This window comes from Leopardus geoffroyi, chromosome C1 (genome assembly GCF_018350155.1).
Source record: "Leopardus geoffroyi isolate Oge1 chromosome C1, O.geoffroyi_Oge1_pat1.0, whole genome shotgun sequence".
NCBI classification, from domain to species: domain Eukaryota; kingdom Metazoa; phylum Chordata; class Mammalia; order Carnivora; family Felidae; genus Leopardus; species Leopardus geoffroyi.
Window position 1 is genome coordinate 182,849,482 of NC_059328.1, and position 24,676 is coordinate 182,874,157.

General features: G+C 38.0%; 1 protein-coding gene across 6 annotated transcripts in view; it reads right to left on the bottom strand.

Moving 5' to 3' along the window:
- HECW2 (HECT, C2 and WW domain containing E3 ubiquitin protein ligase 2) overlaps positions 1-24,676 on the bottom strand; it is a 375,863-nt gene that overhangs the window by 64,558 nt on the left and 286,629 nt on the right. For all 6 annotated transcript variants that reach the window (XM_045480587.1, XM_045480583.1, XM_045480586.1 and 3 more), the window contains 3 exons: positions 15,021-15,155; positions 10,696-10,798; positions 6,487-6,583 (listed from right to left, as the gene is read on the bottom strand). In XM_045480587.1, coding sequence (XP_045336543.1) covers positions 6,487-6,583; positions 10,696-10,798; positions 15,021-15,155 — 335 coding nt within the window. The remainder of the gene's footprint in view (positions 1-6,486; positions 6,584-10,695; positions 10,799-15,020; positions 15,156-24,676) is intronic.

Consider the following 24,676-nt stretch of genomic DNA (forward strand, 5'->3'; position numbering starts at 1 on the left):
CCAATTAAAAAGGCAAAGCTTTTCTTTTGCAGTATTAATTTGCATACTGATATTGATGAACTGGGGCAAGGTTATGTATATATATAAATTGCTATAGGCTAAAGAGATAAAAAAATAAATGGATTTGAAAATTTTTTAAATGTTTTTACTCATTTTTGAGAGAGAGAGGCACAGAGTGCAAGCGGGAGAGGGGCAGAGAGAAACAGAGAGACACAGAATTTGAAGCAGGCTCCAGGCTCTGAGCTGTCAGCATTGAGCCCAATGTGGGGCTCACACTCATGAATGGTGAGATCGTGACCTATGCCGAAGTCGGATGCTTAGCTGCCTGAGCCACCCATGTGCCCCTGATTTTGAAAGTAAATTATGCATTTAGGTTAACTAAAGCCTTAAAGATGTCACAGTTTATTATAAGAACAAGTTTTACAATAGTTTTTTACAAACAGAAAAGTAGTGGTAGAATCATCACAGGGTGCATTTAAAAATATTTTTTTCTTTACTATTGTAGTGGGGGGTATTAAATGAATTGGCTCGTCAAAACAATGAATTAGTAGGTAAAAATAAAATTGGTAGGTAAATTAGTAGACAAAAATAAGCTATTGATTTAGAAAAATGATGGCCACAATATTGCCACAGATGCGCTCGGTGAACCATTAGATACAAAATGGAAAGAATCAAGTCAAACACAAGTGAAACAAAAAGCACAAATGTATCTTTCCACTGACCACGATTTCAATATTGGTAATTTGGATTCCGAACAACAAAATCTCACATTAATATGATTCAATTAAATGTTATTTTTTTACAGTTTTTCCTTAATTTATATGTCTTTTGGTTTTATAGTTCATAAAAGTTGTAAGAAGTGTTTGCATATTTTATATTTGTGCACACTTACATTTCACTAAAATAAAAGGGATTAAAGTCAACATTGTAGATCTGCAATATTTTTCCTTTTAGAATGGAAAATAACAGTTTTGGCTCCTAACAATTTTCCATGAGTCCACTCAGTGACTAAAATAAACATAACAAGCTTGAGCAGTATTATTAAAGATACATATGACTCTGATTAGAAGGACATTTGAGAGCTATATTACTATATTTATTCAAGTTTATTTTATCAATTTACAGAGTTAGAAGGAATCTGTCGCAGTCCTTTTAATTCCTATCTTCACTGCATTCATTCTAATGAAGAGATCCTATTCAATTTTCGTGGTTCCTAACGAGGATTAAGATAATACTCAAACAACACTTTCTATCTGACCCTCTCTGCATGGGTATGTTTCTCTCTGTGTGTCCTTTAGAATATGTTCCAGCACGTCCTCCAGTGTACTTTCTTACTGGGCCAGCCATTCACTTACAACATAAATTCCTTTTGAAACATGAGGGGGTTTTTTGAGAAAGAGAGAGAGGAGGGGGAGAGAGTGTGAGTTGGGGGGAGGGGCAGTAGGAGAGGGAGAGAGAGAACCCTAAGCAGGCTCTGCACTGTCAGTGCCTGGGGCTTAGTCCCTTGACAGTGGGATCGTGACCTGAGCCGAAATCAAGAGTTGGACGCTTAACTGACTAAGCCACTCAGGCGCCCTGAAACATGAATTTCTTCAAAGCAAAAGCCGTTCCTCCTTTATTTTCATGTTCCCCAAGTACCTAGCATTGTGCTATGCACATAAGGAATGCTCAGTAAAACACAACCGGGCACAAGATTATAACAGAGTCGGCTCCTAACAAATTTCTCTGACTCCGAGACTCAGTGTCTGAAATAAACTATCATTTTTTGTTGTGGCGCAGAAAAAGAGAAGCAGAGAGCTGACATCAGATTGTTTGCTAAAACAGAACCCCCCCCCCCCCCCCCACCGTGAGGCAAGTGCAAAGGCGGATAAAGAGGCAATCTTTTAATACGAACATTTACGACTGTTCTAACAAGATACTAAACTGTACAGAGACAACACAGGAAAAGCTTGCTAGCTGTTGCTGTCTCTCAGTTAGACCTTTGTAACCACTTCCTCAAGTGCACAGAATCACCCCAGAAGATCAACGTTAGCAGAAGATCATTTGAGGACAATGAAACATAGTCTCAAGACCGGAATTCCCACAGAACATACTCTCATTGAAACCAACCAACATTTTTGGTGAAGTTAAAGAAGGGCACGTGACTAGAAACAATCAGAAGCAGCAATGCCTCGAAACCACAAAAACTCTCTGGACTGCAGACTCTGTACCCACATACCATTCAGTAACACCTTCAAAAATACATGGTCTAAAAACACTGCCTGAGGGCAATTTTAGAGAAATCCCATGATTTCTCTAATGGTGTAATGCCAAGAAAGGAGAATTAGCATCGACTATTTGATTGATTGTTCATACCCTTTACTATAGTCATAGGACATGGTCTGACTTGAAGGATAGAGCCACACAGTAGAAAGATCAATGTTTATTTCTACTTCCCATAAGATTTGGAAATGTAGGTCTGTTATGGTCACATGATTCTCACAAATAGAAACGGAATCAACCTGAAACCCAAAATAATTATCCCTATACCTGGGGAAAGCTAGACCAGCAGGGAGTAGATTTACTGGCTAGACCTCATAACCACACAAGAGTGATTATTCTCAACTCTTAATTCAGTTTTATGACACATAGATCCTTGCTCATAATGTAGTGTTGTACAAATACCAATACCAAAAATTTTATTGAATTTGTATCAGTATATTCACTAATAAAATATCATTAAAAGGTTCTTTTTTAAATGAATATATTTGTCTCCAAATAAAATATCAGAACATATTATTTTGACTTTTATTTTAATGTCACATATATAAAAAGCTTTTTAGCATGAATACTGTCTTCTAATGAGAGCCCCTAGTAGGATATAGTAACCTGTGGAGGACAGTGCCCACTTGAAGGAGGTGGTACTGACTTATGGATGTTGAGTTTTCTAGCCAAGGAAATAAATCTTTTCTGAGGAAATTAAAAAAAAAAAAAAAAGGGAGAGGAAAAGTTGGTAGCATCGCATTTGCATGACAGATAAAGTTAGAGGGAGCAGTGACTTAAATACAGCAGTTGAAAGCTAAAGCCATATCCCATTGCATAGAAAACCATAGCCTTTCCACGGTCACAGATACGCAAGTGCAGTCTCAAGGAAGAGGAAACTACACATGGATACAAACTAAATAAACTGCTGGCCATTCTCTGGTTTAGGAGGAATCACGAGCAAACATAAAAACACAAAGTAAATAGGTGTATCCATTTGACTCTCCCTCCAGCTAGCACTTTTCCTCATTATACTCATGGAGAGCATAAGAAGGGATATTTCTTTTAAGCGGCTGTGCCACAGATGAGGAAGCATATACACAGAAGGATGCTGGTATGGGGAAGCCTCGCTTGGAATATGAATATAAGGCCCACTGTTACCTTTGACACACAATTACACAGTGGCTCTATCCCATGCATAAATCTTTTATTAAAGGTATCACTGAAATACGAGATTAAAGAGCCCCAACTGTTTCCCCACCCCTGCGTTTGTGGGAATGCTTCTTACAATGCAGTTTTTCACTATAAAAGCAGAATGTTCTCTTAGATATACGAACTTCCCCATTATGTTGTTGTGATAAGCAGGATGCTTAACTACCACAAACTTTTCAGAAAATAAAAGTGCACCATGACACACACTCTAAGAGGAACAGCATTATCTCATTGATTTATGTTCCTGCTTCCTTCTACTTGTCATGACAGCATAAGCTTTTTATGATCAGATTCTGTAAATAGTTTTAGAAAGCGTAAGTAGAAACTTGTAAGTAATTTGGAATAAAACGGAAACTTATCTCAAAACCTATCAAATAACTTCTTGCCATTAGATTACCCTGTGAGAGCTACGTTAGAAGAATGGGCTCAGCTGAAGACCCTGGGTGTCACTAAAAAAGAAAAATCCTTGCCGATCTTTAGGAGATTAGAGACTTTTAAGACTTTGAAAAGCAGAAAGAAAGACAAAAACAAAACTGAAAGATACCAACTGGGGCCCAGCAGTTTTCCCTCTGTTAGGGTCTATTAAGGTTCTGTCAAATCACGGGAGACAACGATGCTGCTAGATGTGCTGTTCAGGTAGATTAAATCATCTGATATCTCCCATGGTGGAAATGTAAAGATATGTTAAACTGCTGTAAATAATAATGTGGAGAGCAGAGTAAAAGTAGAAACCTTGGGCTTCCTCTTTCTTGGTTTTTTTTGTTTTTGTTTTTGTTTTTGGGGGAGGGGGTACTTTGACAGGAATAGATACTGACTAGAAGTATGTGTGTGCAGTGGGGCTAGAGCTGGTGAGAAAGAAAGAAAACAGAGTTCTCCTTATTTTGTGGTTAGCAAAAGAGGAGAGATTTGTTTTTTTTGTTTTGCTGTGGTCCAGAATCTAAGATCTCTCATTAGACAACTGAGGAGTTTATTTATGCAATTTTGCTAACTAAAACTTCTTACACAAGATGCTCCAGTGGACCATGGATTACTGAGTAGATGCTATAGTACACGAATATGCAAAATGACAGCTCGTCTAATTTTTATGACTTTCTTGTGATTGGGAACAGCATGCTTGTCAGGTTGGGAAAAGCACTGAGACTTGAGTTAGATGTTAACTAATGTGAAACTGGGATTTCTGTTTGTTTGTAAGCGATGTTTATACTCATACTTGAAATTACATGTAGCCTTTAGAAACTCTGGAAGCTAATGACATCTTTAAAGCTGTAAGAGACTGACAGGAGATGGGGGGGGGGTGGGCAAAATGGGCAGAGGGGGTCATAAGGTACAAACTTCCAGTTATAAAATAAGTAAGTTATAGGGATGTAATGTACAGCATGGCAACTAAAGTTAATAATACTATAATGCATATTGGGAAGTTGTTAAAAGGAGATCTTAAAACTTCTCATCGTAAGAAAAAAATCTATAATAATGTGTGCTGATGGACCTTAACTAGGCTTACTGTGGTGATCATTTTACAATATATACAAATATTAAATCATTATTTTGTATTTCTGAAGCTAATATAATATTGTATATCAATGATACCTCAACAAAAGATATGAGAGACTAAGAACATAATAAGAAGAATATTTGACAATTTATTTTCAAATCAACAAGAAAATCTCTATCCCCATCTATCTGTGTATCTATCTATCTATGTATCTATATATCTATCTATCTACATTCACTATATGCCAAGTAATATTCTTGATATTTAAACAATAAGGAGGAGAAATAATGAGTTGAAGAAGATCCATATTTGTAAGAAACTTATAGTCTAGTTGAAAAAAAAAGCATAAGGATTTGAAAAGTCAAATTACAGCATGAAAGTCACATAAACAAAATAGTATAAAGGACAATGTGATACACTACATAATTAATTATGAAATTAGTGTCTAGAACAGAGGTTATTACACCTGAATGTGCCACTGGAATCATATGGAGAAGTTTTAAGATATTAAATGCTTCAGCTCTCCCACAGACCTCCTGAATTAAATTTCTGGACAAGTTGTAGGAGGATAGGGGGTTAAATTCAGAGAAGGGAGAAGAGTTAGGGGAGAGAAGGACTGGCATTTTGTACTTTACAAAGCTCCCCAGGTGATTCTAATGAAAAAAGCTTGATACAACTAAACACAGTAGTTTTGGAGAATCACGGCTGTGGGCCAAGATGGCACCACTGGACAAAAACATATTTCTACCAGTAAAGGTAGCATATAAACCAAATGAGCTTTGAGTTATGTCACATTTTCAGCAGAAACTCACATCTTTTCCCATCTCCACTGAGGCTTACCACACCAAGGTTGAGGAACACTAGTCTAGATCTTGAGAGTAAGAGCTCACAGTGGGGCTGAGAGGCTTCAAGAAGAGGTAGTTTGCATTGAGTTTTATGAGAAAGATTTTTCTTGTCAAACACACAAGAGAAAAACTTGCCAGGAACAGGAACAGCATGTATTCAGGAAAGTAAAACTGGACTTAAGTGTGATGCATTGAATAGCTATTTAGAATAGAGAGGTCATGCAGGGGAATACTGGACAGTGAGGGGATCAGATTCCCTCCTTGGGTTCCACTGTGATTTTATTATGAAAAAATGTGAATACCAAGCCTAGGATTTTATAAGTCTCAATTCAGTAAACTCTAAGTTACTTTTGTTTACTCAAGCTACACACAAAAAGGTTAGTGTCTTATTATTTTCATTATAATCTGCAGATCAAGGATGGATTCTTGGTTATGAATTTTTGTTTCTTTTTCATATTTCTTTTTTAAAGAGGGTTCTAGGTTCTTTAGTCAATCTTATTCAATCTTTATACTTAATAGAGAAAAGCCAGTACTACAATGATCTGGTTGTTGATGACATAAAGTCTTTGTATACAAGATGCCTTTGTTCAGACTGCCAGAAAGAAAGAGTGAATTTCCAAGATGATTATCAGTATTACTGATGATTTAATAGTTGGGGCTTACAGAATTTGAACCAAATACTAATACAACAGTTACCTGAGTGAATGATTCCTGGTAAGATCGGGTTGGCGCTCCTGTAGAATTTCAAAGATGTTGGGTTGGCGCAGAAATGCAACAATCTTGTCATTGTAAGCTGAAAAAATAAAAAAATTATGATGATGCTTTAAAAATCTGTTATTAAGTTTATGCACATAAATCCAAACTTTAAGTCTGTTTTTTGTGGTTAATATTCCTTTTACTCAAAGTCATAGTTTGAAGCCACTACAGATGCTTAAATTCTAATTTGTGTCTACCTGTTATATGATTATCGGACTTAGATGTATTAGGTGTGACTTAAGCACAAATTAAACTCATTTCATAAGCCATATTTATTATCAAGTTGCAGGATGAGATCACAAACAAGATTCTAGATATGGATGGTTTTTAGCTACTGCTTACCAAAATCAACCTCATAAGCAATTGTTAGAAATGGAAAACTATCTTCTGACTAAATAGCAACCATCCAGAGAGGTAAAGAGACAGAACAAAAGTTGCCCGAATACAACAGTGCTTTGAAAACTGAAGACATTGATAAAAGAAATTAAAGATGACACAAATGAATGGAAAGGTATACCATGTTCATGGATTGGAAGTATTAACACTGGTAAATGTACATATGCCCCAAAGCACTCTACAGATTCAATGTAATCCATATCAAAATACCAACAACATTTTTACAGAACTAGAACAAACAATCTTAAAATTTGTAATTTGTATGGAACCACAAAAGACCCATAATAGCCAAAGCAATCTTGAGAAAGAACAACAAAGCTAGTGGTATCACAATCCCAGACTTCAAACTCAACTACAAAGCTACAATAGTTAAAACAGTAGGCTATTGGCACAAAAATAGACACACAGATCAAAGGGACTGAATAGAGAGCCCAGAAATAGATTCATGCTTATATGGCTAATTAATCTACAATAAAGGAAGCAAGAATATACAATAAGGAAAAGATAGTCTCTTCAATAAATGGTGCCATGAAAACAGGACAGTTACATGCAAAAGAATGAAACTGGACCACTTTCTTACGCTATACATAAAAATGAACTCAAAATGGATTAAAGACCTAAACCATAAAACTCCTACAAGAAAACCTAGAGAGTAATCTCTTGGACCTTGGCCTTAGCAACATTTTTCTGATATGTCTCCTTAGGAAGGAAAACAAAAACAGAAATAAACTATTGAGACCACATCAAACTAAAAAGCTTTTGCATAGCAAAGGGAACATCAATAAAATGAAAAGGCAGTATACTGAATGGGAGAAGATATTTGCAAATCATATATCAAAAACAAGTTAATATCCAAAATATATAAAGAACTCATTCAACTCAACACCAAAAGCAAACAAACAACAAACAAGCACAAATAATCCCATTAAAAAATGGGCAGAGGACCCGAATAGGTCTTCTTTTTCCCAAGAAGACATACAGATAGCCAACAGACACATGAACAGATGCTCAAAATTATTAATCATCAGGGAAATACAAATCAAAACCACAGTGAGATATCATCTCACATCCTGTTAGAATGACTAGTATCAAAAAGACAAGAAATAACAAGTGTTGGCAAGGATGTGGAGAAAAGGGAACCTTTGTTTACTGTTGGTGGGAATGTAAATTGGTGCAGCCATTATGAAAAACAGTAGGGAGGATCCTCAAAGAGTTAAAAATAGAAATATCATATGCTCTGGTAATTCCACTACTGTATATTTACCTGAAGAAAACAAAAACATTAATTCTAAAAAATATATGTATCCCTCTGTTCACTGAAGCATTATTTACAATAGCCAAGATAGGGAAGTAACCTAAGTGTCCATCGATAGATGAATGAAGAATGAGTTAAGAAGATGTGGTACATATCTTATATACATATATACATATCTTATACATGTATAATATATATATTATACACTTATATAATAGAAAGTTACTTCACAATTAAAAAGAATGAAATCTTGCCATTTGCAACAAAATGAAGGGACCCAGAGCGTATTATCTAAGTGAAATAAGTCAGACCCAGAAAGACAAATACTGTGTGATTTCATTTTTACGTGATATCTAAAAAACAAACAAATGAACAACAAAATCAGAAACAGACTCATGGATACAGAGAACAAACTGATGGCTCCCAGAGGGCAGGGACTGAGGGAATAGACAAAATAGGCGAAAGGCATTAAGAGGGGCAAAGTTCCAGTTACAAAATAAGTAAGTCACAGGGATGAAAAGTACCTCACAGGGAACATAGTCACCAATACTGTAATGATTTTGTATCAGATATACACTGAGTAACGTATCAAAGTGTGGAATCATCATGCTATACATTAGAAGCTAATATAACATTGTATGTCAACTGTACTTCAATTAAAAAAAAAAGAAAAACAGTTGTCAGCAACAGTTACTACCAAAAGGTAGAAGACAAACCATTCCCAAATTCTCTGTGGAAATAAATGCCATTAAGCCACACTTAGCTTTTTACCAAACCAACTATACCAACAGCTACAACACAAATGGAATCATCAACTATGTACATAGAATTGAAAGAAAAATTCATCTCTGTCAAGACTGGCTAATGTCTATAGAAATTTAAAAATAGTTAATTAAAATTTATTAAGGGCTCTAATAATTAATACCTCTTTTGTCAAGAAAACTAATTTGTTTACTTAAGATTATTTATCTTGATTATATCTATTTCTAATCAGAAATATGGACATATTTAAATCACAGAACTGAATATCTGAATTCCCAAACATCAGTGACTCTGATTCAGTTCATAAATATGATCAAGAAACATGCCTTACTTAAACTCACAAATGATCAAACAAAAGAAATATAATGCTCTAAACATTTGCTAGTTCACATTTTATGCATCAGGCCACCTGTGCATACATATTTTAGTTAAATGTGAATAAAGTTTAAAAAATACTACCTGCTAACATGGAATCCCATTGTCAAACTTGAAGTGTACCTAACTGCACATTTCCTCATACAAAAATAATGAAAACACTTTTTATGGTTTGTTTGAGAAAACACTTTGATAGCTGAAATTTTGTCACTGGGTTTTACACTCCATTCAAGATCAGAGACTATATAACTTTTTTAACAATAATTTCATAAGACTTTAAAATTCTCTATGCAGCATTTAGTATCCTATTAATAACAGCATAATAATACACAGACTCTTAGACTTTGATCCAAGATTTCTTCCTGTCCAGTGTTTGTCAAATTTCTTTAGCTAAGTAATGCCACAGGCATTACTTTATATTTCACATTAAAGTTTTTCTTAAAGAAGTAAAAATTTTAAGGTAAAAACAGACAAATGGAGAACTACTCAAATTTAAGATGAAGCAGGGAGCTGACATGGCCTCCTACCACCTACCTGTCTACTCCACCTGCCTTAGGGGTCCAGGTGTGAAAACCGATCTACGTCAACCTCATCATGTGAATAATAATTCAAGTTGTTGGTTAGGCCTCTTTGCCCCATTCACTTATTTGTATTTTATAATTTTGGAGGCTCTTGCTGCCTTGTTATTTGCTACAACTACATAGCTCTCTACCAAAACCTTAAGAATGTGGCATAATTGCTTTCCTATTCTGAGGCTACCGTAGGCTCACACACCATTTAAATTCTGTATCAGAGCGCCTGGATGGCTCAGTCGGTTAAGCGTCCAACTTCAGCTCAGGTCATGATCTTACAGTTCATGGGTTCGAGCCCCATGTCAGGCTCTGTGCTGACAGCTCAGAGCCTGGAGCCTGCTTCCGATTCTGTGTCTCCCTGTCTCTCTGCCCCTCCCCCATTCATGCTCTCATTCTCCCTCTCTCTCTCTCTCTGTCTCTCTCAAAACTAAATAAACATTAAAAAATTTTAAAAAATTCTGTCCTGAGCATTATATATATACTAATATATATGCTTGTCCAATGCTTAATGTGAAATGACCACATAATATATTTGCCTTAAGAGTAACTTCAACAATCTAATATAATAGCTCTGCTCAGAAAACGTACAGCAAGATAAAAAATCTCATTCTATAGGATTTTGTATGACAGAAGTGTTTTGCGATTCAAATTGGTCTCTTAGGGATAATGCACCTTTCTCAGTACAGGGCAAAAGTAGCAGGCTGCCAATAGAGAAGTATCAGCACAGGATGCATGATTCACACTGATAGGAAAAGCAAAGATAAAGGTTTCTGGAATGGGATGACATACCCACTGGAACCATGTCCTGGTACTGTGGCCTACTGACTGTATTGAATGTACTCGATGGCCTGGGAAGCACTGGTGGTCCTGTGTGTCGAGAATCTTCTCCTACCTGCAAACAAAAGCATCGTTTATGTTCTGCACCGAGATCGAGACTGGTTTAAATCAGCACACCAAGCCTAGTTGTTCAAAATACTTGACGACTACTAAGTACCAACTGATGGGAACAGATGCCAGGTGAGGAGCTGACACAGGGTTCTCACAAGCTCTGCTTTAGTTGCCGAATCGAGGGGAAGGGTTCAGGCATCCGTACCCTCGAGAGGGGCCGGGCAGTGACTATTTACCACATGGTATCGAGGTAGTTCCATATGAGTACAATTACTGGGGCTGTAGAAGCCGAACAGCAGCAGACCTGTTCATCGGGAATAACCTCTGGTTTGACAAAACAAAAACCTGGAACAATACATTGGAGAGAAAACCTGGAGGGCACGAGTGCCAGGTTATACCTTCTTTTGGCTAAGGCAGGTCGGAGAATTCTCTGCCTCAGCAGAGCCTGAAGAGCAGCCGGCTTCGTGTGGGCTTCAGGGTTGGTGTGGTATCTCCTCAGGAGCAATTTTACATGCCTGTTAGAGCACCCGGTACAACAGCTCTTTCTGGTTTGAACCTCCCACACCAGGCAGCTAATCGCAGCAGCTGTGGAAGAGCTACCGTAGGGCTGCCCTAACCGAAATTATTTATTGTACCTATTATAGATTTAGAAACTCATACATACAAGTAGGTAAACAAAAATGCCCACTAATAGTCTTATCAGTAAACTCTAACACTGCTTTAGCTTCTGTTTTAGCATCCCCTCCTTGCCCGTATTACACAAGTCTTTTAAGATGATAGTAGAACAGAAGTATTAGAGAGAAAGAGAACAAAAGGCCAAATAACATATTGGATTTACAAATTGGTACTTTTCAAGCAGAGCTTCTAGGGGCACCTGGATGGCTCAGTCGGCTGAGTGTCTGACTCTTGGTTTTGGTTCCAGTCACAATCTCATGGTTCTCGTGAGATCAAACCCCGCATAGGGCTCTATGCTGACAGCTTGGGGCCTGCTTGGGATTCTCTCTCCCTCTCCCTCTGCTCCTCCCCTGCTCATCTGCAGGCACACTCGCGTGCTCTCTCCGCCCCCCCCCCCCCCGGCTAAATAAACATTTAAAAAAAAAAGAAGAAAATAAAACAGAGCTTCTATTCCCACCCATCGAAACCTTCACGGCCATTTTATCACATCGTATGTGTTAGGTGCTTGGGGAGGGGTTTTTCTAAAGGCCCTAAAACTAAAACTGCCATTCTCACCGTACACTGCTTGCTTATCCTTCAAGAAAGCAACCCCCCTCCCCAATGAAACCTTGCCTTCCCTTTGAGCTGACTTTATTAAAAAAAATTTTTTTTTAACATTTACTCATTTTTGAGAGACAGAGACAGAGTGCGAGCGAGGCAGGGGCAGAGAGAAAGGGAGACACAGAATCCAAAGCAGGCTCCCGTCTCTGAGCTGTCAGCACAGAGCCCGACGCGGGGCTGTGAGATCATGACCTGAGCTGAAGTCGGACGCTTAACCAACTGAGCCACTCAGCTGCCCCTCAAGCTGACTCTGAGTGCACCCTTCTCTGACCTCCCAAAGTACTTGGTAGACATTTCTTAAGCAGCCACCATCATTAACATTTTATAAAGCATTTCATTCGTATTTTTTTCAAAAAAATGTTTAAGTCTTATTATTTCTTCTTGAGAGAGAGAGAGACAGAGTGTGAGTAGGGGAGGGGCAGAGACAGGGGAAGACACAGAATCGGAAACAGGCTCCAGGCTCCAAGCTGTAAGCACAAAGCCCAACACGGGGCTCGAACTATGAACCCCAAGATCATGACCTGAGCAAAAGTCAGATGCTTAACCGACTGAACCACCCAGGCGCCCCTCATTCATATTTTTGCTCATTTGTATTATGGTTTGTTTCACACATTTTCTCCTTAATAAGAACAAGGAACATACGTTATTGGCATCCTTCACCCCAACCACCGTGTTTCTACACTGCACGTGTTTGGTAAGAATTAGTTTGTTGGATGGAAGATACAGCAAAATTTCTACTACCTGTAACGTTTGCTAAATGACTATAAGAGAGTAGATGGAAAGGCTCATGTGTATAATCGAAGTTGCTCGCTGTGCGTCTCTTGAATTATTGGCTTTGAAGAACGAAGTCAGCCACTCTCAGAGGAGGTTCGATCATTAACTACACCTTGTTTGCCAGTCACAGAACTTATCATTCAATACACGGACATATACTTTGCCTCCTGTCAGGACGTGGTCATGTGTCATTATTTCCCAGAACAGCCAAATGTCTTCTCTTCAACATTATTTCCCAGAACAGCCAAATGTCTTCTCCTTCCTCGAAGGAGACCTTTAGATGGTGGGCAAGGCCAGATAAATGTGTGTAGCACGGCGGGGTGTGCGGGCTTCCAACAGTTGTGCCAGAAAACACCTTCCCATAAATGGTCTGACAAGGCTGGGGCTGACTGCTGAGGCTTTATGGGGTTAGTTAGCTCTGTTCTACCACTCAGTCTCCATCAACAGGAGAAGATAACTTCACTTGCATTTGAATGTGTGCCTTAGGATCCCTCTCCCACAACAGGCTGCTACTAGACCATGGAAATAACTCAAGTTCTGAGGCAGAAGAACTGAAAGCAAAAGGAGCACAGCTATTAATCTGATGCAGACCTGACCAGACCAAGCAGCCGGCTCATACGGTGAAGTCAAGATAAGACAAGTGGCTAAAAAAAAATACAAGCGGCTAAAGTGCACTGGCCTTTGATAAAGTCAGGCAGGGCCCTAATTATGATACACATCACACACGAAGTCCAAAGGTGAGAGGTGTGTTTTCTGCTTTTAGGATGAATGCTGTTGGCATCATCCAGGTCACCACTAATGGTTTCCATGGCAGCAAAGTAAAGATTTATTAGTTACTCATAAAACATAAATATTTTTGTGCATACCTCATCTTGTAATAGATTTATATATCATTTTTATACGAGCTTCTCAAGTATATTCTGCACATACAACCAGCAAACCCACAAGTCTGTAAATCACGAGGGGAAATTCCAAGAGTAGAATTTTGATGAATCAAATCCAGTTATTTATCGCATTCGTAATTTTCCTTATAACAGAGTCTACAAAACTCTTTGACCTATAATGTAACACTGAAAATAGAATATGCACATAGACCTAGAAAGGAACGCAGGAGAAGAATCTTAATTCTTTTTGCCTAAGCAAATCTTTCGAAACAATGTTTACCAAGTGATGACATACATTCAACACTAAGCCAGTATTAAAGAGAAACAAAGTTGACCTAAAGCATTCCTTTTATTTAAGCTGCTAAAGAAAAAGGGAAACAGGAAGAGACTATTTCCTTTGTCTTGGTGGAGGTGGTGGGGGGTGGGTTAGGCTATTAGAGAGCCCCCATGTGGTTACCACAGGTCACTGCAAACCAGTAAAGTAGAGCAAGTAATTTAGTAATTTAGGAATTCTTAATTCTGCCTATTTTCTCTTCCTGAGAGTACATGAATCAATGCTCAGATATATTGTGATTTTTATTTATTTTATTAAGCTTATCTATTTTGAGAGGGAGAGAGATTAAGAGAGAGAGAGAGAGAGAGAGAGAGAGAGAGAGAGAGAGAAAGCAGGAGGGGCAGAGAGAGAGAGGGAGAGAGAGAGAATCCCAAGCAGACTCTGCACTGTGAGCACAGAGCCTGATGCAGGGCTTGAACCTCTGAACTGTGAGATCATGACCTGAGTCAAAATCAAGAGTCAGATGCTTAACCGACTGAACCACCTAGGTGCCCCAATATATCATGATTTTAAAGACTATTAGTGAGGACACCACAACCCATAGCATTGGCTAAAGACTTTAATCCAATCCAGCAACCCTCACTTAAAAAACCTCCCATACGTCACTGAATTTTAGCCCTATTGTTTCCTCTGCAGCTGTCCTTAGGTGGGCAAAAGGGTTTACCACCATCCTCTCTTGAACATTTCACTACATGGAGAATTCTCTCTCACCGTCTTCTGAATATAAAAAATTCTCTAATTTCTTCCATCTTTCTTCAAATATCTAGCTCTTAAAATGTGTAAATTAGGCTTTGGGTATTTTCAGAGAAGCCCTGCCAGCATTCCAGCACTTTTCAGTCTCCAAATGATAATCTCTAAATCAAACTGGAAAAACAAAACGATAAGAGAGATTTCACAAACCACCACATCCCTGCAGCTCCCATGAACCCGCAGGCCCATCCCCAAGGCGCGTGACTCACCTCGCCTGCACTGTGGCTGCGTTGCCTGGTCAGGTGCTGCCGATGAACCAGGGCGCTCGTGGGTCTACTGCTCTGCAGCGGGAGCCGGGGGTCGATGAAAGTGGTGGTGCGGGAGTTGTGGTCGACAAAAAATGCCTAGGAAACAATTCCCTCAATCAGTAGTCCATTCGTGCCACACACTTGTCCTGGCTGCCCTATCATTTGATACATTCAGGAAAAGTCCCAATTTTGACTTTTGAGTAACGATCTTAGCTCCATTTCCTTTTAATTTTAATCTTTGGGGAACGTCATTCCTGGTTTTAGGAAATACTCTAAGGAACAGTCATCAAAGCTAGGATCTGAGAAAGGAGCCCTATGAAAGGGTATTTGGGCTTCTCATTAAGCTCTTACTGCTATCCGTGGTTATTGTGAAGTTTTTATCACCTAAAACTTCACCATCATTGACTGCTCCTTTTCCTCTCCCATGCTGTCAGCCCCCAGTCTCTCCACTTTCCCAGGGTAGTGCCCTCTGTACTTTTTCATCCCAGCCTGATGACCAGCCCGTTATTTCAGGGTTTTCTCTTGTTCCACACCTCTACAACTGTATTCCTTTAGCTGGCACCTCAGTAGCAGAATATTCTTTCTGACTGCTTTGATTACATCACTGCTCCAGTCCAAAGCTTCCACTGGATACCCAGTGTTTATCTAAAAAAACACATTCCAACTCTTTGGAGGTTTTCCAAGATTTTAAAATCTCCTTCCCATCTACCTTCCCAGTTTAATCATTGATCACATACATCCATACAAATTCTATCACCTACAATAACTTTGGGCAAGTCACTTAATTTCTCTGAGCTGTAGATTTCGTATAAAAACATGTCTGCTTCGGGGCGCCTGGGTGGCGCAGTCGGTTAAGCGTCCGACTTCAGCCAGGTCACGATCTCGCGGTCCATGAGTTCGAGCCCCGCGTCGGGCTCTGGGCTGATGGCTCAGAGCCTGGAGCCTGTTTCCGATTCTGTGTCTCCCTCTCTCTCTGCCCCTCCCCCGTTCATGCTCTGTCTCTCTCTGTCCCAAAAATAAATAATAAACGTTGAAAAAAAAATAAATAAAAACATGTCTGCTTCATTCATAACAAACATTTCTTTCCCCACAACATGAAAGGAGGGAGGAATCATGTTCTACTGTGTTTACTGCAGAATCCCTGATGACATGAAATCATGAATGAGTACAAACTGTTTCTTTGTGCTTGTTTAATTCTGAAGCTCTAAGCCAGTGCTATTTATCTTTATCATTAAGAGCCAAATGGTATAAGTCTTCAAAGTAAAATTCACTCTAGGTAGTAACAAAGCCCATTATCTCCAGGACAATTAGAAAATGTAAGTTTTCCATGATCAGATAAAGTTAATTAAGTCATCAAGATAAGAGAGATGATTAGGAGAGTCAGGAGACACTTAACCTGTAAGTCAAGTGTCAGGGCACATGATATATGCCAAATAACCTAAGCAAAAAAGAACGGACTTCTTAAACTGATGGAGCTCAGTTTAAAAAGTACCTTAAAGACTAGGAATGAATACACCTAGGCAAATACCAGGTTTAGATGATATATTTATATCTATAAAAAAATCAATCACCTTCCCATTATGAAATAAAACGTTTCTGTATACACATAATCAGGAAACCAGCGAAACAATGTAGTCCACAAATAGGAAAAAAAATTATTTTTTTGTAATGAAATAACTGTAAGCAGTAGATGCACCAGAAAACAAAGCAGAGAAATATACAGAATGAGAATCTTCGCCAGTCCCTTCTTTTCATAGCCGATTTCCAGGTACAAAGACTGAATTAAATGGAAGTCTTGTAGGAGATGATGTCATCAGCCTCACATCCCCAGGTAATGCTTTCTTTTTCCTAACATGTCAGGTGGAACACCTATCTTCTCTGATCTTGTAAAAAAATAATACACCAATGATAAATTCTATATAAGCTTATATTGGCAGGTTCTGGTCCCAAATGTCATACTGGTCCCCATTTGATTTGGGCTTCTAATATACTTGTACATCATTTCTGCCACTATTCAAAGTGTCATAAAATAGAAATTAAATTATTTTTACAAATGGGTATTTCAAAGTAATAGATACTATAATCAGCCATGTATCTTTATTAAAGTTTTTATTACTAAAACAATAATATAAGCCATGTTTTTTAAGGGAAAAATACAAAGAGTACTAAAATAGAATTGCCTATTTACTCTACCTAATTTCTTTGGAATGTTTTGGAGGGATGGGTAGCCATTTAGAGGTAACAATGATGCACTTATAATTATAAGGATAAATGGGTGTGCACATCTAGGTCAGCTGTGATTTACATGTAGTGTCACAGTGTAATTTGATGTTAAGAGGCTTGTCTAAAACCAATTCTCTAAAGAATTATACTGTAAATGCCTTGAGGATAAGGACTCTTTCTTACTCATTCTGTTATCTCCCGTAGCTTTTGGGACTGCATCTGGGGGAAAGTTGGAGGCTTAGAAAATAATAAATTGTCAAAAATTCTAATATGCTAGTATCTTGACCAAAGTACAGAGACAACTCACAATGAACTAATCGAGTAATAAAAGTCACATTCTTTTACATAAGCATAGAAATACTTAAAGATCTTAAAAAACCAATGAGGGGTGTGTGTGTGTGTGTGTGTGTGTGTGTGTGTGTGTGTGTTAGGTGAAAAACGTGGAGAGCTAAAGAATATAAAACCACAGAATAGGAGTTTTTAAAACATCCCATTGTAGATATGAATAAACTACCAAGGTAAGACTCGAGACATGGGAGGCAAAATAATAATCAGATTATTGGGATCTAGAAAAAGACAAGCCTGGTTCTGAGAGCTAGCTCCACTACTTACTAGCAATGTAACCTTGGACAAACTACTTACTTAACTTTTTTAAACCACAATTTCTTCTGTAAAATGGGGATAGTAACACCTACATCAAAGGACGGTTAAATGAGATGGTTCTCATAAATTTTTTTAATGTAGTGCCTATAGCTTCTTAAATGTCACTATTATTAGTACTAATAATAAGTTTTAACTTCTAAGACATTTTTCCCAGGATCACAATGCTTCTTGCTATATTCCACAAACAAAGCTCAAAAAAATGGAGAACCAGTGAAACTACATTTCCTGAGTTCCTTGTAGATATGTGTGGCCCAGACTAAGTTCTGGTCAATGAGATGTAAACAGAGTGTCACATGATACTCCTGGGAAACCTCCTCACAAGAAGATTTTTACAAAGTCAAGCCCTCCTTTTGTCCTTCATCTTTTCTGTTCCCTGAGATAAGGATGCTCCAGCAGCCACACTGAGCCATAAAGATGAAAGAAAGATGGCTGAGCAGAAAATGGAAGGGGCCAGGGCTCTCACAACTTGAGGAATCACCTTAAAAGCCCCAGACTGCCTGCCTCTGAGCTCCTTTATTGAGTGAATAAAATCCTGTATATTAAACTTTGTATGGGTCTCTGTCACAATGCAGCTGAACCAAATCCTAATTGATCCACTGAGGTCTCCTCTGCAATGCAAAGGAAACATGGTCTTTCTAAAATTAAAAACACAGAAGGACACATAAGCCAGCAACCACTATTATAAATAAAGATTTCCATTATTTGATAAATAATGATATCTCATTGTTGTTCAGCTTCAATATAGTTGGATAATAGTTCCTGACTTAAGTAAAATGTATAGTTGGGAACCTGTAAAGCTGGGACTTGAACTTACCACCTTTCTGTCTGACGCTAAAGCCCAATGAGCAGTACCTCCTTCCCCTCTGTCTCCTTTTCATATATCTTTTTGTTTCCATTCTGCTTTCTGCTCCCTATCTTTTCCTTTTCATGTTCCTCCCACTCCCCTCACACCTCACATCGTACGTGATGTTAGAAAGCATTCAAGCATTTACTGAATTAGACTGGCAATAATAGCCATTCACAGTGCTGGGCCTCAACACTGTTTCAACGCTAAAAAGGCTACTAACGCCAGACAGCAAAAGGTACACAATTTCCATAGTTTGCATCACTAACCAGTGGGAGGTACGGCTGTGGGTGGGGAATAGGTGCTATTTGTATCACACAAAAAGGTCAGTTTCAGAGTCAAATCAAATGTGCATATTGTTTACACATGCTTTTTTAACTCTGCCAAGTACTTGGGGAGAAAGATCTTGATTAAGACCTCTATCAAAATCACATTGGTAGAGCACTAACGGAATGCAGCACAAAGACACAATTACTTGGCATGCATTTTGACTCTGCCCACCCACTGTGTGACCATGGACAGGTTTCCTTCGTGCTTTGCTATTTCCACAGAAAGGTAACCACTCACTCGGGTAACAGTTGAGCTGTGAAAAATGTATTCTACTTTAAAATAGAGAGAAAAGCACAGAAAACTTCCTGGGCCGATTTTAGGTTTCCCATTTCTATTTGTGACACACAAATCAATTATGTCAGAAAAGTGGATCACTTTCCCACAGGATATCCTAAGTAGTTCAAGCCAGTAATGAAGTTGACCTAGTACTTTTTTTTTTTTTTTAATTTGGGTCACTTTTTATGTCACTGTTCTTGAATCACCTGCCTTTATTTATGAAAGCATTTAACATGTATCATAAATTCTATGTGGATAAACGGCATGCTGAGAATGTGGACTACGTGAAAAAAACAACTGTATCAAAAAATGAGTCTTTTTCAGATTAGCCATAGAAAAGCAGATTTTGAACAACATGGATTCCCTACTGTTAAGTTTTATTAAGGAAATTGACTCAAGCTTCACAGTGCTGGACCAACTAAGACTAACAACACAGTCAAAAACTGAAAGGAATGCAAATACACAAACTCAAATCTCATTTGAAAAACTTCTTCCCTTTCACTGCTTCAGGGCATGGTCGAGTCAGGAAATACGGGCTGGTTGGAGCCAAGTGGTATTTTAGCGAGGCCAAACAAAATACACTTCTCTCTTTACACAATTCTTTCTTTTTATTTTTTTAAGCTTCTATTATTTTAAGAAAGGAAAAAGTCATCAGTATTTGTGAAGAAATACCAACCTCAGGCTCAACAAATCTAAGTTACAGAAGTTTGAAATTGTTTCCAGTTAACATTCTGCCAAACCAGGAATCCATATTAAAAGACCATGTAAACAAAATAAAACAAAAAGCACTTGTAACTCTGCTCCACAAAGAAGGTCAAATCTTCTATCTTCTTCTAAAGAGCTATGGAGAAATCAGCAGTTCAAGATGGTGGCACAGGGAGATCCTGAACTCACTTCCTCCCACAGACACAACAAATCTACGTAAGAAAACAATTCCCTCCGGAAAAAAACAAGAGAACTGAACAACCAGTCCACAACAAAGGATAAAAGGGCCACAGTGAGATGGGTAGGAGAAGCAGAGATCTCGCCAAAAATCCCACCCCCAAGTGTAACAACCATTGGGAGGCGTCTCACAAATATGGAAATCCTCCCTGAGGAGTGAGGGGTTTTTGCCTCATGTCAGGCACCCAACTCCTTGGGACCTGCACTGGAGAGACAAGCTCCCAAGATATCTGGCTTGTTGAGCCAACAAGACTTACATCCAGAAAAATCATCAGGCTGTAGGGAGCAGACATTGTGCTCTTAAAAGGGTTGTGTGCAGACTCACTTGCCCTGGGATCCAGCACAAAAACAGCAGTTTGTTAAGACCCTAGATCATATGTGAAGAAATTCATGTATTAATAATCTCAAAGCATCTGCCACAGGGCAAAAGCCTGTTGGGACTCTTTCTGGTGGGTGCCATGTTTGCACTCTCACTTTAATTTGCTGGGGCCAACTCCCACCCCCACCCCGGAGGCAGAGGTGGGTGCCCTATTCCCTGACACTGCTACTGCTACTGGCCAGAGGCAGTAGGTGAACACCCTAAGCCCTCTTATTGCTTTTGCAGCCCTGTCCCACTCCCAGCTTCCCTCCCAGCTCCCCAAAGCCAGTAGGTGTAGACAGCCCACACAGGGGATACCCACTGAGTACTTGGCTCCAGTAACCAGGGGGGATTGCATTTCTGAACCCCACGGAGCTGAAATGAATGGACAGGCACCATGAGAGACGATTAAGAACTAGGGCAAGGTTAAATGACAAGGTTCATTGCCCACACAAGGGACACCCTTCAAGACCAGGAGAGACAGTTGTTTTGCCTAACACAGAAACAAACACAGAGTCACACAAAATGAAGAAACAGAGGAATATGTTCCAAATGAAAGGACAAGATAAAATTCCAGAAAAAAAAAAAAAACAAAAAAAACAACTAATGAAATGGAGATAATTTACCTGATAAAGAGTTCAAAGTAGTGGTCAAAAGTTGCTCACTAAATTTAGGAAAATGGATGAACATTGAGAAAATCTCAATAAAAGACAGAAAATACCAAACAGTAGTCACAGAGCTGAAGAATACAATGGCTGAACAATAACTGAATACGATACCTGAAAATACATTAGAGGGGTTCCACAGCAGACTAGATGAAGCAGAAGAATCAGTGATTTGGAAGACAGGGTAGTGGGACTCACTCAAACAGAGCAGCAAAAAGAAAACAAAATTTTAAAAAGTGAAGATAGCTTAAGGGACCTGTAAGACAACATCAAGCAAAAAGAACATGTGCATTTTAGGGGATCCCAGAAGGAGACAAGAGAGAGAAAGGGGCTGAAAACTATTTGAGGAAATAATGGCTGAAAATGCCTCTAATGCAGAGAGAATCTGAAAAGTAGCAAGAGAAAAACAACTTGTTATACAAAAGGGAACCCCCATAAGATAATCAGTAGATTTTTCAGGAGAAACTTTGCCAATCAGAAGGAATGCTATGATATACTTAAGATGCTAAAAGGAAAACTTCTAAGCAAGAATACTCTATCTGGCAAGGGTATCATTCAGAATTGAAGGAGAGATAAAGAATTTACCAGACAAGCAAAAGCTAAAAGAGTTTATTACCAATAAACTGGCTCTGCAAGCTGAAAAGTAAGGGCACTAATTAGTAATAAGAAACCATACAACAGAAAAAACTCACTGAAATATATAGCAAAGGAAGAGAATTAATCACTTATAAAGGCAGTATAAAGGTTGAAAAACAAAAGTAGTAAAATAACCATAACCACAATAATTAGTTAAAGCATACATAAGATAAAAGATGTAAAATGTGACATCAAAATGTAAAATGTTTGGAGGGGGGTGTAAAAATGCGTTTGAGAATGCCTTCAAACTTAACTTGCTATCAACATAAGACACATTGTTATATGTATAGGCTACTATATACGAGCTTTATTGTAACCACAAAGTGAAAACCTGTAGTAGATACACAAAAGATCATGAAAAAGGAATCTAAGTATCACACTACAGAAAGCATTCAACCACAAAGGGAGGAAGGCAAGCAAAGAAGAAAAGAACAGAGAGGAACTACAAAACAGTCAGAAAACAATAAACAAAATGGCAATAAGTACACATCTATCAGTAATTACTTTAAATGTAATGAACTAAATTCTCCAATCAAAAGACATAGAGTGGCTGAATGGTTAAAAACAAGAAACAAAACACAAGACCTATATATGTTGTCTGCAAGAGACTCACCTTAGATGTAAGGGAACACACAGACCGAAAGTGAAGGGATGGAAAAAGATGTTTCATGTAAACAGAGCCAAAAGAAAGCTGAGGTAACTACACTTACATTGGATAAAACAGACTTTAAAACAAAGATTGTAACAAAAAACAAAAATGGACATTACATAATAATGGAGGGGCCAATTCAAGAAGCCATAACATTGATAAATATTTATGTACTCAACACAGAAGTACCTAAAGCAAATATTAACAGATTTAAAGGGAGAAACTGAAAGCAACATAATACTAGTAGGAGACTTTAATACCCCAGTTACATCAATGGATAGATCATCCAGACAGAAAATCAATAAGGAAACACTAACCTCAACTGACACAACAGATCAGATGAACTTAATAGACATACATACAATACTCCATCCTAAAGTAGCAGAATACACATTCTTCTCAAATGCACAGGGAATATTCTCCAGGATAGATCATGTGCCAGACCACAAAACAACTCTCAATAAACTTAAGAAGTCTGAAATTATATCAACCATCTTTTCCAACCACAATAGTATGGAGCTAGATATCAATTACAAGAAAACTGGGAAAATCACAAATATGTGGAGATCAAACAACATGCTACTGAGCAATCAATGGGTCAATGAAGAAAGAAAAAGAGAAATTAAAAACTGACTTTAGGCAAATGAAAATGGAAATAAACATACCAAAATCTATGGATGCAGCAAAACCAGTTCTAAGAGGGAAGTTTATAGCAGTACAGGTCTACTCCAAGATGCAAGAAAAAATTTAAGTAAACAATATACCTGTATACCCAAAAGAACCAGAAAAAGAACAAACAAACTCCGAAGTTAGTAGAAGGAAGGAAATAATAAAGATAAGAGAGGACATAAATGAAATAGAGACTAAAAAGACAATAGAAGAGACCTCAGTTTCAGTGAGCTGTTTTTTTGAAAAGATAAACAAAATTGACAAACCTTTAACTAGACAACAGACGAGGAGAAAAAGAGGGCTCAAATAAATTAAACCAGAAATAAAAGAGGAGAAATCACAGCTGATACCAAAGAAATACAAAAGAATTATAAAAGATAATTACATGCCAGGGTGCCTGGGCGGCTCCATCAGTTGAGCATCTGATTCTTGGTTTCAGCTCAGGTCATGATCCCAGGGATTCAGCTCCGTATCAGACTCCATGCTGAGCATGGTTTGCTTGGGATTTTCTCTCTCTCCCTCTGCTCCCTCCCCCATTCACTCTCTCTCTTGCTCTTTCTCTCTCTCTCTAAAATAAAAAATTCTAAAAAAAATTTTTTAAAAGGTAATTACATGCCAAAAAATTGGACAACATAGAAGAAATGGGTAAATTCCTAGAAACATGCAATCTTCCAAGACTGAATAATGAAGAAATAGAAAATACGACTGGATCAATTATTGGTAAGGACATTGAATCAGTAATCAAAAAACTTCCAAGAAACAAAAATCCAAGATCAGATGGCTTCACTGGTAAATTCTACCAAACATTTGAATAAGATTTAATAATACTACCCTTTTCAAACTTATCCAAAAAACTGAAAAAGAGGGAACACTTCCCAAACTCATTTTTTGAGGATATTACCTAATAACCAAACCAGAAAGGGACAGAACACAAAGAAAGAAAGTTACAGACCAATATCCCCAATGAATACAGATGTAAAATTCTTCAACAAAATATTAGCAAACCAAATTCAACAATACATCAAAAGAATCATATACCATGATCAAGGGGAATTTATTCCAGCAATGCAAGAATGATTCAAAATCTGAAATCAATCAGTGTGATAAACCACATTAACAAAATGAAGGATAAAAATTGTATGATCATTTCAATAGATGCAGAAAATGCATTTGACAAAATTCAACACCTATTTATGATAAAAACTCTCAATGAAGTGAGTATGGATGGAATGTACTTCAGCATAAAAAGGCCATATATGACAAGCCCACACCTAACATTAGACTCAAGACAGAAAAGCTGAAAGCTTTTCCCTTAAGATCAGGAAGAAGACAAGGATGCCCATTCTCACCACTTTTATTCAA